Below are 15,478 nucleotides of genomic sequence, written 5' to 3' on the forward strand. Positions count from 1 at the left end.
AAACACAAATAAAATAGAATAAATAAAAATCCAATAAATTAAGATATTGAAAATATATGAAAATATTTTCATCAAGTCATCATGCTAAAGACATAAATAGCCATAGATAATTATGAGATGCGATCCTTTCGAATGGGTTAAGATAATTCTTATTGTTAGTTGGAGATAATTAAGGTGGTAGGGACGCTTCATTAAATATTTTACTAATATGTTTTGTATATTTTATTGACCTATGATAAAAAGCGAGGCTAAATATGAAAAGCACATAAAAGCACATCCCTTTAGTGTCCCTAAATGTAGTAACATTTAGATGAATCATTATTTCGATTTCTCATTGATTATTTCGATGTTTTTTATTTCATCTCAACTTCCTCAAATGTGTCAATCAAAGTGGGGTTGAGCATAATGGATCGACCAAACCAAGAATTGCCAACCGACCGATTTGGTTCAATTTCCAGTTCCATAGAATTGAAACCGATTAAAGTCGGTCCGGTTCTTAGTTCTAAGGGGGACCAAACCAGACCGAATAATATTTTTTTCTAAAAGAAATTTCCTAAATGTAAACGTAAACCTAAATATAAGATGCTCAATATGACTTTTAGGTTTAGAAAAAACGTGATGCTATTGACGAGAAGTTGTGCAGTGAATGTGTTGTTAATGATAAATCACGAAAAAAACATGACCGATCTAATGATTGGATCACTCGGGAATCAGACCGAACCAATCGCTTTGGTCCGATTCCAGGGTGGGAACATATTGAACTGGGAATCGATGACCCCTAAATTAAAAATGGTTTCATTGTGCATTTTTTGTTTTATAATTTCAAGAACTTTAAAGAGACCAAAACACCCCTCCGGAAAAGCCAATTCCATAGTCCCGAAACACTTCCATACTACTTCTCCATCTTTATTTTGTTCTCGATCTCAGGAGATACACGTGTCTTTCTTTCTTACGCATATTTAGAGTATTAAACAGGTGGGTTAGGCCGGGTCAAATTGGTTTGACCCATATTGATTCATTTTCATGCAATGCAATTTTTTTTTTCAATGACTCATACTTGACCCGACCAATACCCAGCACATACCTGACCCATATTACTTAAACATTTTTATATTTAACCAAATCATGAAATATTTATTTATTATATTTTGTTAAAAAAAATCATATTGCTAAAATAATTTCATGCAATAGAAATTTAACGAAATTTTTTATTTTTTAGTTTTCTAAAAAATAAATAAATAATCAATTAATAAATGGGTTGGGCTTGTCTAGCTAAATGGGTTGTAAATGGGTACCCACATATAATTAGGCTAACCCGTTAACAACCCATTTTGTAGAATTTAATTGACACCTCTATCTAGCCCTCGGGCCCCGCGGGGAACTAGAGAGGCTCCCTCCATTGCGCTAGGTATGTCCGAACATCACAAGATCAAAGTCGAAATGAGATCCTCTACTCCCCGCTAGCATCTCCATTTAGCGCCTCGCTCATTCCAATCATAAGACTACACGAATAACGGTCATTCTATAACTACGAAAAATTGTAATTGCAGTCGACATTTGTTGAGATACCAAGAGCGATACAGAGCAAGATAAAGATTCGATATCTGTCGGTGTGGATCTCGCTTGATTTTTAAGACATCGACGGCACTTTAAACAAGCCCCCGGCAACGAACCAACCCCTAGCGAGCATATACTAGAATTATCAAGACTTTGCGAGTCGATTGATGTTGATGGAAACAAAATTCAAAGTTCAACACCCCGATGTTGCCGTTCGATTTCTGCATATATAAGTTACTTCGAATGCAAGGTAAGGTCGTGAGAGCCGACATGATGGGAAAAGAATTCAAAACGCTCCACCCCCAAAAGATGCAGGCGAGCAAAAGCCAGGAAGAAAATCAAGATTAGATGGCTTTACCCAGTCAACTTTCTGTTTCCTTTTAGGGCAAACTTTGAACCGGCCAATGGAGAAGCCGAAACGAAGTGAAACGCCGAAACCTCATTATAAAACAACGTTTTTTTGCCAACTCCCAGGGGCAACGACCGCTTCCTTAGCTTTGAAGTTTTCAAGAGACCTTGGACTTTGTTCATCTCCGTCTTTTGTCCAAGTGATCCGCCGAAAGTCCGAAAGTTTACTAATTCCGTTGACCCGATCCTCGTCCTTTTCATCCACCCTTTTGCAAATTGTATTCGAGACTTTTAATGTTCTTCGCTGGTTTGGAGACACCATCACCTCTCATGCAGTTTCGCAAATCAAGCCGTGCATGATTTCCACAGCGGGTCTCTCTTCGTTATTCCCATGCAAGGTCGCGAGCTTCCCGATCCTATGGACGTGAGTGACGATGATTGATCTGCATGAGCTTCTGTGGGGCTTCTCGATTGTCTCGCTCGTGCTCTTCTCAATCCAAAGGCTCCGGAGCCTGATGATGTCGGTTGCCGTCGGGCACGATCCTTTGGCGTTCTCGCCGTCTCCCCGTCCCCTGTCAACGTTGGCCAAGGTTCTCACGGGGCGGAGAGGGCTGTCCCCGGTTTCTCCGAGCTTCCTGCCCGAAACCGTAGAAAGCCTACCTTCCGCAAAGGGAGAGATATCAATCCTTGGCAACAGGAGCGCCGATAGAGAAGGCCAAACCTCCGGCACCAAATTGGACGATTCACACGACGAATCATGTCCAGCGAAATATGATAATTTGTTCGCGGATGAGCGGTGTAGAGAGGTGCGTGAAAAAGGTTTGCACGATGAACGTCCACACGAGATTAATTCTGAGGCCATGTCAGATGTCCCAGCTTCATCGGCGAAGAAAGTGATTGCCAGCGAAAAGGCAAGTGCTAACATGCTCAGGAAGAGGCCTGCGAGGCTTATTTTGCCGGAGAATTTCCCGGTTCTCGAATTCGGCTGTGAAAGGTTGAAGAAGAGAGAGAACAAGGAGTTTGAGGTTGAGGGAAGAGATTACTGTTTGGTTAGCAAGAGAGGGAAGAGAGACGTGATGGAGGATAGCTATGGAGTCATGGTCGATGTCGCCGGAGATCCCAAGCAGGTAGGGTTTTTAAATCTATCCGTGGGCATCTGTTCTTTTTATTTAATGTTTTTGCTAATTAATCATGATTCATTATTTTGATAGTAATTATACTGGCTTCGCTATATCGGTGACCATCCTTATTTCGTAATCAGTCTTCCAATTCTCGTTCATCACAAACCATAACCCTACCCAGTTATTGTCGACCTTTTCGAAGTCGGTGGTAAGAAACCATGAATCATGGATAGTCTTGGATTCTTCACTGGTACAAAATGATTTAAGCAGAAGAGTTCTTGTCGAGGATGATGCAAATTCTATCGCCACACTGGCGAATGGATTCGTCATTCCTAGGTGTTGATCAGTATTTTGGACAATTGGGTTCGGTGTTAACAAGTTCCTAAACTTTCCTAAATTTAGTATCTTGTAGCATCTAGCACAAAAGTTCCCGGCACGGAGCAGATGATGATTAGTCTGCTCATTCCTGCCTTGACCATGCTGTTTTCCGTGAGATCAATTTCAATCTGTGGATCAGGGCTTAATCCTGTTGTATTGATTATTCAACTTCAGAGCTTATTATTTGTGCGTGCATACGAAGTGCTATACTTTCCGACACTATAATTCCTCTCATTCGCAGGCATTTTTCGCTGTGATAGACGGACACGGAGGCCGAACCGCGGCTGATTACGTCGCCGAAAACCTAGGAAACAACATCCTCAGAGAAGCCGAAACCGTGGGAAAGGAAAGAGGTTCTCCAGAAGAGGCCATTCGCGAGGGCTACTTGGTCACGGACAAGGAGTTTCTTAGTCAGGTAAGCCGTCTGCCTCAGGAAATAACGTAAAGAAATAGTGATGAGTTTCATGGATCGTGCATGTGCTTCTGGAAATTTCAAACAGGGACTAAACAAATAGAGGGTCGACTTAGTTGATTGAAGACGTTAAATTGCTTGGAAAACCTAGCAAAACCTAGATGGAATTCTGACCATGAGACCTGGTCGCTTTGTTTTGCCTTACGTGCTTTCTGTTTGATAAATCTCCAATAGACAGGCGTGACGTTTTGAGGTAGATGAACTTGAATATGATGTCTCTTAAGCAAATATATTCAAAGCACGATTCACCCCAAATCTCGCTATATTATATATACCTTTGCTCAACAACCCAAAAGTCGTCTATATGATTTCTTGGACTTTTGAGCGAGTCGGGTCGAGCTGTCTTCGAGTTACTTGAATTCGACTCCTCCTAATAACCATACTCCACGCGGACTTTGGCTCTTCCTTACAAAACGGAGTCGAGCCGGGCTCGAACACACTGTATAGTTCGGTCAGTGAAGACGGATAGCTAGATAAATGATGCTCGACCGAGCTTTGAGTGAGCACGGATTGTCGAGTTGAACGTGCCCCCTTTGAGTCTGGATAGTATATCTGACTTTTGGTTGTTGGCCAAACTAGATCTTACTTGTAATCATTCCAACGCCTTCAATTTGGTTTTACTAAGGGATTGCCATAGCTGATACAGTTTGATAACAGCCAAAAGGATTCACATAATTGCAGGGTGTAGCTAGTGGAGCTTGTGCAGCTAGTGTGCTGCTGAAGGATGGGCGTTTCCACGTAGCAAATGTAGGTGATTGTAGAGTAGTCCTGTGTAGGAACGGAGTAGCCAACGCATTGACCAGAGACCACCGGGTTAGCCGAGAAGACGAGCGCCTCCGCATCGAGAACTCGGCAAGTCGTCTTTGCAACTTCAGAGCTCGATTGGATTCTTCACTAGTCCACGGACGAGGGTCGGACATCTAATGAAGGATCAATAATTTTTGCAGGGTGGCTTCGTACATAGCCGCAACGGGGTGTGGAGAGTTCATGGTTCTCTAACAATTTCTAGAGCGATCGGGGACTTGCATTTGAAAGAATGGGTAATTTCCGAGCCGGAGATTAAGACGTGCCGGATAACACCGGATTGCAAGTTCCTCATCATGGCTTCGGATGGATTGTGGGACAAGGTAATATTAAGTATCAAAGACATTCTGCTTCATATGGTTAAAAAGAAAGTGACTTAATCTGATGCAATTAAGCTTAAAAGGTTATGACCACACCAGGGGAACCTTGAATCTCGGTTCAATGGTCTCGTTTTGTTTACAGGTCAGTGATCAAGGGGCAGTTGATTTGGTGTCCAAACAGGGCAACTTGCAAGAATCTTGTAAGAAGCTCGTGGAATTAGCTTGTTCCAAGGGCAGCATGGATGACATAACTGTGATGCTCATCAATCTTCAGAACTTCTGCTCCTGATGGCTGCTTTCTGCACAAATTAAAATGTCGAATCCGCGCCAAGCTGGAGGATGCTAAATCCCGAACATGTCTTCAGCCCGGAAGGACCGGACAAAACGTCACGCACCTCTCGAGTCGCGGGAGCAATACCCCTTGATCAGTTCTGCAAGTGGCAGCGGGCTTTAAGTGTATATACCTGGAGTTCTATACTTTGAAGAATGCTAGATCGCACTGCAAATCAGGAGTAGATTCACTCACATGCCTTCCGCAGAGAACTTACAGATGCAAATTAAAGTGGATTTCACATTCCTTTCGTTACTTCATTTGTTATCATTCTCTTGCCATTTAAGCGTGCCCCATCTGTGGCATTTGTACTTGGAATGATATTTTCTTTTTCTATAGTATCCAATTCTAATCCTCAAATAGGGGGAAAAAACTATTAAGAAAGTTCTAAACGTCTTGTATTGGTACCAATTCAATCCTAAACCTTTGAATTGAACCAATTCAATCCAACCTTTTTGCATTAGTACCAATTGAGTTCATCCAGTCAATTTTGATGGGAAATCGTTGACGTGGACGCCGTCCTTCCCATGTGACGTGGCCAGCATGCACATGAACATTTTTAATGATTTTTTCAAATTTTCACAAGTATTTTGGTTCTTTTTTCGCTTTTCTTTTCTTTTCCGTCCTTTTATTGTTGGTTGAACTTTTCTGTGCTTTACTTCTTTCTTTCTTTTTCGGCTATTGGCCGGCAAGGCCGCCGGCCTACCCCCACCAGCCTTGGGCGAGGGTATCATGACCCTCGCTTGGTATAGGCAAGGCTGCAAAGCCCAAATTGAGCACCCTCGCACGGATCGGGGGCGAGAGTTTTGCTGCCCTTGCCTCAACTAGCAAGGGTCGGCCAATCCACAAAATGAATAAGAAAAAAAGCACAAAAAAGAAAAGAAAAACAAAAAAAAATCATAAAAAAAAATGTTAAGAATAATTAAGATATTATTGAAAATATCCATGATCAAAATTGACAGGATGGACTCCATTGGCACCAATATAAAAAAAAAAATTATCACTGAATTGGTTCAATTAAAAGGTTTAGAGCCAAATTGGTACCAATGCAATAGATTTAGTGATAGGCAAAATATATCGTGTAGGAAAATAACATTTAGTGAGAGTAATAAACCCACTTAACCGTTCGACCGATAAAAATATAAATATAACCGTGTAGATACCTATAGAGATGGATGGAGGGTAGCAAGTCGACCAAAGATGTGCTCCTATCGGCATTGTTGGCCTTATTCATCTCAAGTTCATAGAGAAAATTCTCCTTTTCCGATATCCAAAAGGGCAAAAAGAGATTGCGGGTGAGCGTGAGGACGCGAAAAATCCAAAATTTTGTGCGCCAGCCCTAATGACTTGACCTTTATTATTATCCTATGCATGGAAAGAAGCCTCATCACTGGTAGATTCCTGTATTTAATAAGACGATGCTCTTGAATTGAAGTTAACCAACCACAGACGCGCAAGTTTCCAGATGTCTTTATCCTAATGTAGACTCGGCCAGAGAAGGCTATAATCAGAGGTGACAAAACGAATTTAAAACCCACATTCGACCCATATTTCATGATGGTAGATCATAAATAAATTCTTTAAGTTTTCAAAGTGGATCATGAACAAATTACTTAGAAACTCAATAAGCCCTAAATAAATTTCAAATAGATCATCAATGATTAGCTAAGAAAACTATAAATAAAAATTAGCGATACATGCATCTTTAAAAAATGTATAAGAAGAAATTTTCTCTAAATTATAAAAATATTTTAACAATATAGATCGAGTTAGATATGAATTAATAGATTTTTATAGCATGAAAATGGATCAAAATGAATTAAGTAGATCAAGATGAATCGGACCATATTCGACCCGATCTAAATCGAGACTGATCCACCCGTTTGACACCTCTAACTCACCAGTTGGATCATGGAAGGACTAGACTGCTATTCAGTTCAAGTTTTCAGTTCCTCTTCCTCAATGAGTGAACAGATACAGAGGAGATAATTGACCAAACAGAGAAAATACGTACAGTGTGAAGTCCGCTTCTAGTCTGGGGCAGTGTAGACCGTACAGCAAAGTTTAACGACTGCTCCAATGAACTAACCGCCTCATGCTTAGCAACCGAAAGAAAAAAGAAGCTACTTCATTATGTCCTATTCCCGGTTAACTCATCAAGTAACTATTCAACTGGGACAACAGCTAATCCTCTCGCTGCTCCATGTTCTCAGGTTTGTAAATGATAGTTGACAGTTTAGGACTCGATATACGAGAAAGGTAAAAACATGCCAGCAAAGGCCAACTCGACCAAAAAGATCATAAGCCCTAAACTCTACTTCACGAGGACCCGGCGATAGCTTAGTTATGAGATTATTCTCACCAATGACTTCCACAGACAGACATCCACACGTAACAGAATCATCAATTTGGACGTCTACCACCTTTCACTCATTTGAAGCTTTAGGGGAATTTTCTGGAGTCTTCAAAACTGCAGCTGCATCATCATCTTTCTGTGCTGTATTACCTTGGTGCTTTGCGACAGCCTCACGGAACTCTTCCAAGATGGAGCCATCTTTGAACTTTAGAGCAAACGTTGAAAGATTGTCCTTTTCTTCAGTGATGCTGTTAACGCATACAAAAGTGATGCCTTTCTTGTCCATATTTGTGAGCTTCATTTCTGGGTAAAGACCGGCATTCAAAATAAGCCTGTAATTCCCCCTAGTTCTCATGAGGAGTCTGGCTTTCTCATTACCAGTTGTCGAGACATTCACTTTGATTTCACCTTTACCACGTTCCTTCCAGCAACCCTCTACATATTCAAACAACACAGAATCAGCAGAAAAAACCACCCTCTCATTTTCTTCACCCGTCTCAAACACAACCTCCTGCAGAGCCGTGACACTGCTATTCTCACCCTTGGACACAACAGAAGTGCCAAAAATTGAGGAGTTCCCATTACTGGAGAGACCAAACCCAAAAGAAGGTTGGTCTCCTTTGAGTCCAAAAACAGAACCAGAACCAGTGCCTGTTGCGGACCCTTCCTTCGGAATAGACCCAAATGAGAAGGTAGAAGTAGAAAAGCCAGTACCAGCAAGACCAGTGAATGCATTTTGTGTACTTGAAAGCTGTTGGAATGAGCTCAGTGGAGTAGTTTCACTCGTTGAAATTGAATTTTCGTCATCTTTCTTGACATCACTTTCGGTTTCTTTGCCTCCAGTTGCTGCCTTGACCTCTGGCTTAGGCTCAGATGCTTTTTTAGCATTGCCGTCAACATCCTTATCTGCAGCAGATTCCATTCCAACTTCACCAGTTTTGCTTTCTGCTTGTTTATTATCACCATTGGTGTCCTTCTCAATCTCTTTGTCCTCTTCATTCAAACCAGCAGTAGCCTTCTCACTCACAACTTCCTCTTCAGGGCTCACCTCCGCGGGCTTTGCCTCAGCAAGTGGAACCAAGCGAATTCCAGCAAAAGGATTGGAAGCAGGGGCAGACGTGCCTTGACTTCGACGTACTTTGACAATTCTCCTGGTTGCTAGCACGTCATTGCTTGCCCGCTTGAAGGTCCCGCTCTCTTGTTCCGATGCATCCTCCTCATCATCAAGTTCAGGTCTATCACGATTAAGTTCTCTACCAGCAGCCCTTTTCTTTGAGGGAGGGAGGGTGTTCTCCGCGTCTTCCATGGAAAATACAAATCAAGATCAAATTCCTGCATGGTCAAGGTAGACTGCTAGAGTCAGTAAACCGATATTCTTCCATGAATAATTTATCAAAAGCATAGCAGTATACATTATCATAAAGAGTGTAACTAGACATGGTAAACGACATGTTATATTGCATGTTCCATCTCGTGCAAACAGCAAAAAGATTGCTGCAACCTAAGGGTCAGCAGAGTTGGTCAACACTCAACACCGAATTGCCCCTCAAGAAGCAAGGCCATGATTCGCGTCCAAGCAAACCCCACAAAAGTCAACTTTCTCATGGTCATCAAGCAACTTCCTACCTCGGTAATTATCCCACTGCAGAACAAGCTACACAATTTCTTGGGTGCTCTAAGGCACCCGGTCAACCAACATCATAAAGAAATAGCGAAAAAAAAAATCAACAAATGATTTAAGTATTTTCATTATACTTGGCCTTTTATCCATTCAGGAACAAATAAACACTGAGAGACATCTCACTATATTTCCTGCTACCATTCTTGAAAATAACATAAAGTAATCTCATATGAACACTCTCAAGCGACTATTTCAAACGACTGAGACCCACACATTCGGCGGACCTAAGGAAGAGAAACCAGCACCCTGACCAGCATAAGACTCAAACAACATCAAGTTGAGAACAGGACGCATACTCACCAAATCGCTAAGCCAATTTCTTATATATACAAAGCAAAGAGGGAGTCTGAATGAACAAATAATCAATACAACACACTGAAATTCCGAACACTGCAAGCAATCCTAGAAAGAAATCTGATCACGTGCATCGCATAAAAGTTTTCTGCTGCTATTTAGGCATGCACACAACTTGTGTGCCTTATCACCAAAATACCGGCACAATAAAAAGCCTCTAACCGAATCTTCCTAATCGGCCAAGAACATAGCAATCTACAATCAGGCATATATTCGCATTCCAACTAACAGAGACCAATACCTAGTTTCACAGTAATCGCTGTACGAAACTCAATGTTTCGCGATTCTTTAAAGAGATGACGAGCAGGCCACTACTCGCTCGCTCCCGATGATTCCTCGAAGCAAGCACCATTTCTGACGGAAAACGAAGCTACTACCCAAAACAATTGGAGAGAGGGAGAGAGGGGAACAAACCTAAGCGGAGAGAGAAACGTCGACGAGAAGAGCACGAACCACGAATCGACGGCTCAAATGGAGGGCCACGTCTTGATCTACGAGAGCAGGAACCGCGAGGACTTGACGGTTGAATGAAGGAGCTCTGACCGGCGACGAGCGCTCCACGGAGGCAGCTGCCGGGTGGGATTCAAGCTGGAACTTCTGGAAGAAGATGCTCCGAGAGAGGGAGCGAGTCAGAGAGAGGAGTGAAAGAGGAAATTAGGGTTTAGACACGGCCATTTCACCAAAAAGACGAAAGTACCCTCGCAGGGGATCCCGCTCACAGGCAAACCATAGACGAATCTCAATCTCAGCCTTTGATGCCATACCACGGAGCCGAGATGATTCTGCCTGGACCGGGTCGATGGGCTCCACGTGGCAAGTATCCAGTCATCTTAGTTTGGTAAATGTGATGGGAAAATTATAATTTGGGATTTTTATGATATTAACTTTATTTCCAAAAACATTTTAGGACAACACCGATCTCGGACCATACTTCATGTATTCTTACTAATTGGACGGAACAATTGTCAATATTGTCGCGATGAATTATATGAGTTGATTATTTCTATGACCGTTTAAGATTTCCATGCACCTTTCAATTGTTGGGATTCTCTCGTTACCGTGTAATGATCTATAAGGATTTATACCACAAAAAATTCCAACCGGTGAACTGGTGTCGCGTTTATTTCAAACTAATTTCTATGCCACAAAAACTCATAAACTAATACAACCGTGTCACACTTACTCCAAATTGGCGTACACATGCCATATTTACCCCCAAATAAATTTTTATATCACAAAAAAATCTCAAATTGGTATACACGTGTCACATTTATCCCAAATTGGTATATCCTCGCCGCGTTTACCCCAAAAACAATCTAAAAGGATACAGTAATTAATCTCATCAACTAAAAAATAAAACTTAGTCAACGAAAAAATTCAATTTAAAATTGTAAAGTGTATATATATATATATATATAGTAATTCGGGACGTTCAATATTTGATAACGCAAAGTGAAATTATTCGTAAGGCAATACCATTTATGACATATGTTGTCGGTATGTATTGTGTTCTCGAGATGTCTTTAATTTTTCATTGTCTTTTGACTCTTAAATCGAATTTCACGAAAATTTGTCCTTATTATAACTCTAAAAAGTTTGTTTATTCGTCTAAGCAGATTGCGTAAGATTGTAGGTTAAAATCGACTACCACCTCAAACTTGCCCCCCCGCCCCCCCCCCCCCCTTTTTTCTTCATATTGAGTAGATTTCAACTCTTAATGTGTTGTAATAACGAATGTCGCATTCTTACGCTAAAAATTAGAGTCCGGCTTTCTTGCCAATATTCCTTAAATAAAACGGATGAATATATTATATATTATTAATTAGGGTTAATACCATTAAAAAACTCTCAAATTATATCCCGATACATTTACCCTAAAATTTCTTTTTGTAAGGCCAAAAATCTCAAACTTGTACCCGTATGATAAATTTACCCCAAACTTTTTTTTTATGACATAAAAAACTCCAAACTTATACCCGTATAACATATTTACCATCCGTTATGATTTTGTCAATGAGTATCGTAATAAACGGAGCCGACGTGGAAACCATGCTTTGTAAGCGAAAGAGAAAAGACCCGTTTTAATTAGAAAAAAAGTCTGACATGGCTGCCTCTGTTCCCCCTAGGGGTGTCAATGAGCTGGGTCGAATCGGGTCTCGGCCCAGCCCGAACCGACCCGAAATTATACAGTACCCAACTCAGCCCGGTCCGAGCCCATCCTAGCCCGAATTACATATGATTGAAATCTTCGAGTCGGGCCAGGCAGGGCCCGAGCCCGAATTAATGGGGGAACTTCAACCCATTATGTTGCTGAAGTCTGATTTAGGGAAAATTTTAGGATTCTTCGTTCATGTTTGCTGAAAATAAACGAGGTATTTTTCATTCTCCTTTTTTCAGTTTCTTCTGTCCTTCGCCCGAGCTCCCACGTTCATCTTCTTCCTTCCCGAATGGTATCTTAATTCTTAACAATTTACTCAACAGTTCACGACCGCGGTAATGGTGTTGAAGACGATGATGGCAAAAGCACGGATGGTGACCAGTGGTGAGCAGTTGGAGGACGTGACGATGCCGACGGCCCCAAAACCGAGCCCGAGGTCACGATTTCAGCAGTGATTCGACTTCGGACGGCAGCGACGAGCCTCGGACGGCGGCAATGATAATCAATGGGTGGCGGTATGGGCTTGAGCGATTTTGCCATCGATTGAGGCGACCGTTCTCGGCCAGCGCAACTCAAACCATGATAACGCGACATCAAGACATGAATGAACGTGAAGATTCCGCTTAGCTGATCCTCCTTTTTTTTTCTTTTTCTTTTTTCTTTTTCCTTTTGTCTTTTTACTGAATGAATTAATATGATAACCAAGTGAAGTTCAGATCCACGTCTTTAGTATTTTTTTTCTTTTCCTTCGTCATTTCTGGGAATCACACGGGATAAGGGGAATTATCTTCCGTCGGAATAAATTTTGGTTGGACTAAATGTGCTTGTTTACCATATCTACTCAATTGTTCTCATCTCTTGAATGCGGGTATGTTAAGAATCGATTACTCAAGAATTTGGGAAAAAAATACACTAAAAGTACCATAATTTTTGTACGGCGTTTATTTGAGTGCCATAACTTTCAAAACGTTCACTTAAGTACCATAACTTTCAAAAATCGTTCACTTGAGTGCCATGTTGACGTGGCAACCGGAAAAGCCGACGTGGTAGCCGGAAAGGCGACGTGGCTCGCCGGAAAGATGGTGTGGCACGTCGAAAAACCGACGTGGTACGTCGGAAAAGTTCTTGTAGCATTTAAGTGAACGATTTTGCTCTGACATGGTACTCAAGTGAACAATTTTTTAAAGTTATGGCATTTAAGTAAGTGTTTTGAAAGTTATGGCACTCAAGTGAACGCCGTACACAAGTTATGGCACTCATGATGTACTTATCCCGGAATTTGGCGGTCGGTTATTTCCTAGCAAACACGAAAAAAAAGATTATTTCCAATAAACGTGGACGAAGAACCCTAAAATTTGCCCCAAACCAAACTTGAGCAACAGAGAGGGGGGAGATTTTTTTTAATTAAAACGGGGTCTTTTCCCTTTCACTTAAACTGCATAGTTTCTTTGACAAAAAAAAAAATTGCATAATTTTCACTTGTTGTCCACCGATATTCACGTTAGCTGCCACGCATGATTTTTAATTGTACTCATTGATAAAATCATAACGGATGGTAACTATGTCACAAGGGCATAAGTTTGGGATTTTTTATGTCATAAAAAAAAAATTAGGGTAAAAGTGTCATACATACACAAGTTTGGGGTTTTTGGTGTCACAAAAAAAGTTTGGAATAAATGTGTCATAATGGACATAGTTTGGGACTTTTGATGGTATTAACCCTATTAATTAAGTAATGTTAAGAGCGATCAATTTATTTATTTCTACTCTCCTTACTCCCGAAGTACAAAGTGTTCCTTCCGTCCCTGGATAGCTTCTTTCAAAAGGGTTTCTACTTCCTCAACGAATGTTTTGGTAAAAGATATAATTGCTTGCAATCGAGGTTTATTCGTTTTTGTGGATGAAGAGTTGTGTATCGAATGTAAGCGGCTTTGGATAGCTATTTTCCGCGGGATGAGCCAAATATTTTCTTAAATAACGAAGAAGGAGGTTACCAACTGCAATGCTCATCGTCATTTTCCATTTTAATATTAGAGCTTTTCATACAAATTTTTATGATTTATGACTCTCGAGATAATTGAAATGGTAGAAATTCTTCTTGATTTATTGAAAATCGTTAGTTTGAAAATTATATATTTTCAATGCTAGCATTCCATCTATAAGGGTCCATCTTTTTCTTGTAAAATGAGTCATTTATAAATTTTTTTAAATGATCATTTATATCTCTTGAAATAATTAATAAATAGAAAATACTTTCATTACCGACAACAACTTATGTTTAAACATGTTCGTGGATGGTGGAAATACTTTCATTTATTTATTTTCACAAATAATACAAGCAATCGTTTTTTTTTTAAAGATATTTTTCAAATCGATCATTTTTCTCGAAACAAACAAAGCTTAAATTTAGACCGGTAGAGCCGGCAAGAATTGACATGACCGAATGAATTCAGTAGGGACTCAAATCTTCGGCTTTAGTTGCGCGGGTGGAATTGGGCTGCTCTGTTAACCCTTTTGCTAAGTCGTGTTTGGCGTCAATGACATTTAAGTTTTGAGGTTACAAGATGTTATTACGTTTCTTAATTGTTCCTCAATTCCAGACTCGATAAACCGATGCCGCAAATTTCCATGCCAGGGCTCCGATGAGACTCGACCACATATGAATCCTCCCATGTTAGCCTGTTAAGAAAATCGTTATCCAGGACACGATACCGTATCAAGCTCCGAAAATCATTTGAGATTCATTCGATTAATTGGTCTCGAGAGTACATAACATGATTTTTCATATCCTTGCGAAGGGTGATTAAAAAAAACAAAAGAATAAACTGCTCACTTCATGTATACCAATAGGGATAATTACACAAATAGTCATTGTACTTTCGTTCAAAGTGCAATGTCCTTCTCGGGCTTTTAATTTATCCAATGCAATCCTTGAACCTTAACGTAATATGCAATGTCATCCATGAATTTTTCATTTGTTTTAATACGGTCTATGAACTTTTGGTAGATATGTAATCGAATCCCTAGATTAAATGAAATTATTCGATATTTTTTAGTAACTTGGACATTGGATATTGTCATATAGTCCGTGGACTAAATTAAACAAGTGCAAAAAATTCAGCGGTTATATTAAATAAATTAAAAGTTTAGGGATTGCATAGCATATTAGGCTGAAGTTCGGGGATCACGTTGAACAAATTCAATATTCGGGAGTGACATTGCACATTGGATTATCGTTTAGGGACTTTGTATTGAATAAATTAAAAATTTATGAATGATATTATATATTGTGTTAAAGTTCAAATACGGTTAATGTTTGTTTCCCCCACATGGATATTATAAACTCCGGATCGATAATAATTTTGATTCGATGTGCTCAAAGTCGGTGATGCGTTCTTGACGTGCCACGTCTTTTCAGCATCGATTCTTGCGGTAAATATTCTTTTTTTATTTTTTATTTCCTGAACAAGAACTCCCAATTAAAAGATTCGAAGTTCGTTTCTTGAACGCAATCTGATTACTGGCCAAACCCCAATACCCTAGACGCTGCCATTACACCTTCTCTCCGAAAGCAGAGTCTTCCTCACATTCGCCGCCG

At 40.4% G+C, this 15,478-nt stretch overlaps 2 protein-coding genes across 4 annotated transcripts; one reads left to right on the forward strand and one right to left on the reverse strand.

Moving 5' to 3' along the window:
* The first annotated feature begins 2,219 nt into the window (after window positions 1-2,219).
* LOC115735784 (probable protein phosphatase 2C 2) lies at window positions 2,220-5,610 on the forward strand. Its single transcript, XM_030667185.2, has 5 exons — window positions 2,220-3,032; window positions 3,646-3,819; window positions 4,558-4,728; window positions 4,824-5,003; window positions 5,143-5,610. Exons 1-5 carry the CDS (start codon window positions 2,340-2,342, stop codon window positions 5,287-5,289), a joined length of 1,365 nt encoding a protein of 454 aa, XP_030523045.1. The 5' UTR covers window positions 2,220-2,339; the 3' UTR covers window positions 5,290-5,610.
* A 1,801-nt stretch (window positions 5,611-7,411) lies between these two features.
* On the reverse strand, window positions 7,412-10,421 carry LOC115735221 (nuclear pore complex protein NUP50A-like). 3 transcript variants are annotated; one of them, XM_048274583.1, is made up of 3 exons: window positions 10,176-10,421; window positions 9,964-10,092; window positions 7,412-9,019 (listed from the first exon to the last, which is right to left on the reverse strand). In XM_048274583.1, the coding sequence occupies exon 3, from the start codon at window positions 8,991-8,993 to the stop codon at window positions 7,758-7,760; it is 1,236 nt and encodes a 411-aa protein (XP_048130540.1). In that variant the 5' UTR covers window positions 8,994-9,019; window positions 9,964-10,092; window positions 10,176-10,421; the 3' UTR covers window positions 7,412-7,757. The 3 variants fall into 3 exon arrangements, with proteins under 3 accessions (XP_048130540.1, XP_030522208.1, XP_030522225.1); XM_030666348.2 differs by lacking the exon at window positions 9,964-10,092 and having other exon boundaries at window positions 10,137-10,421; XM_030666365.2 differs by lacking the exon at window positions 9,964-10,092 and having other exon boundaries at window positions 10,176-10,420.
* Window positions 10,422-15,478: the final 5,057 nt, after the last annotated feature.

This window comes from Rhodamnia argentea, chromosome 2 (genome assembly GCF_020921035.1).
Source record: "Rhodamnia argentea isolate NSW1041297 chromosome 2, ASM2092103v1, whole genome shotgun sequence".
NCBI classification, from domain to species: Eukaryota; Viridiplantae; Streptophyta; class Magnoliopsida; order Myrtales; family Myrtaceae; genus Rhodamnia; species Rhodamnia argentea.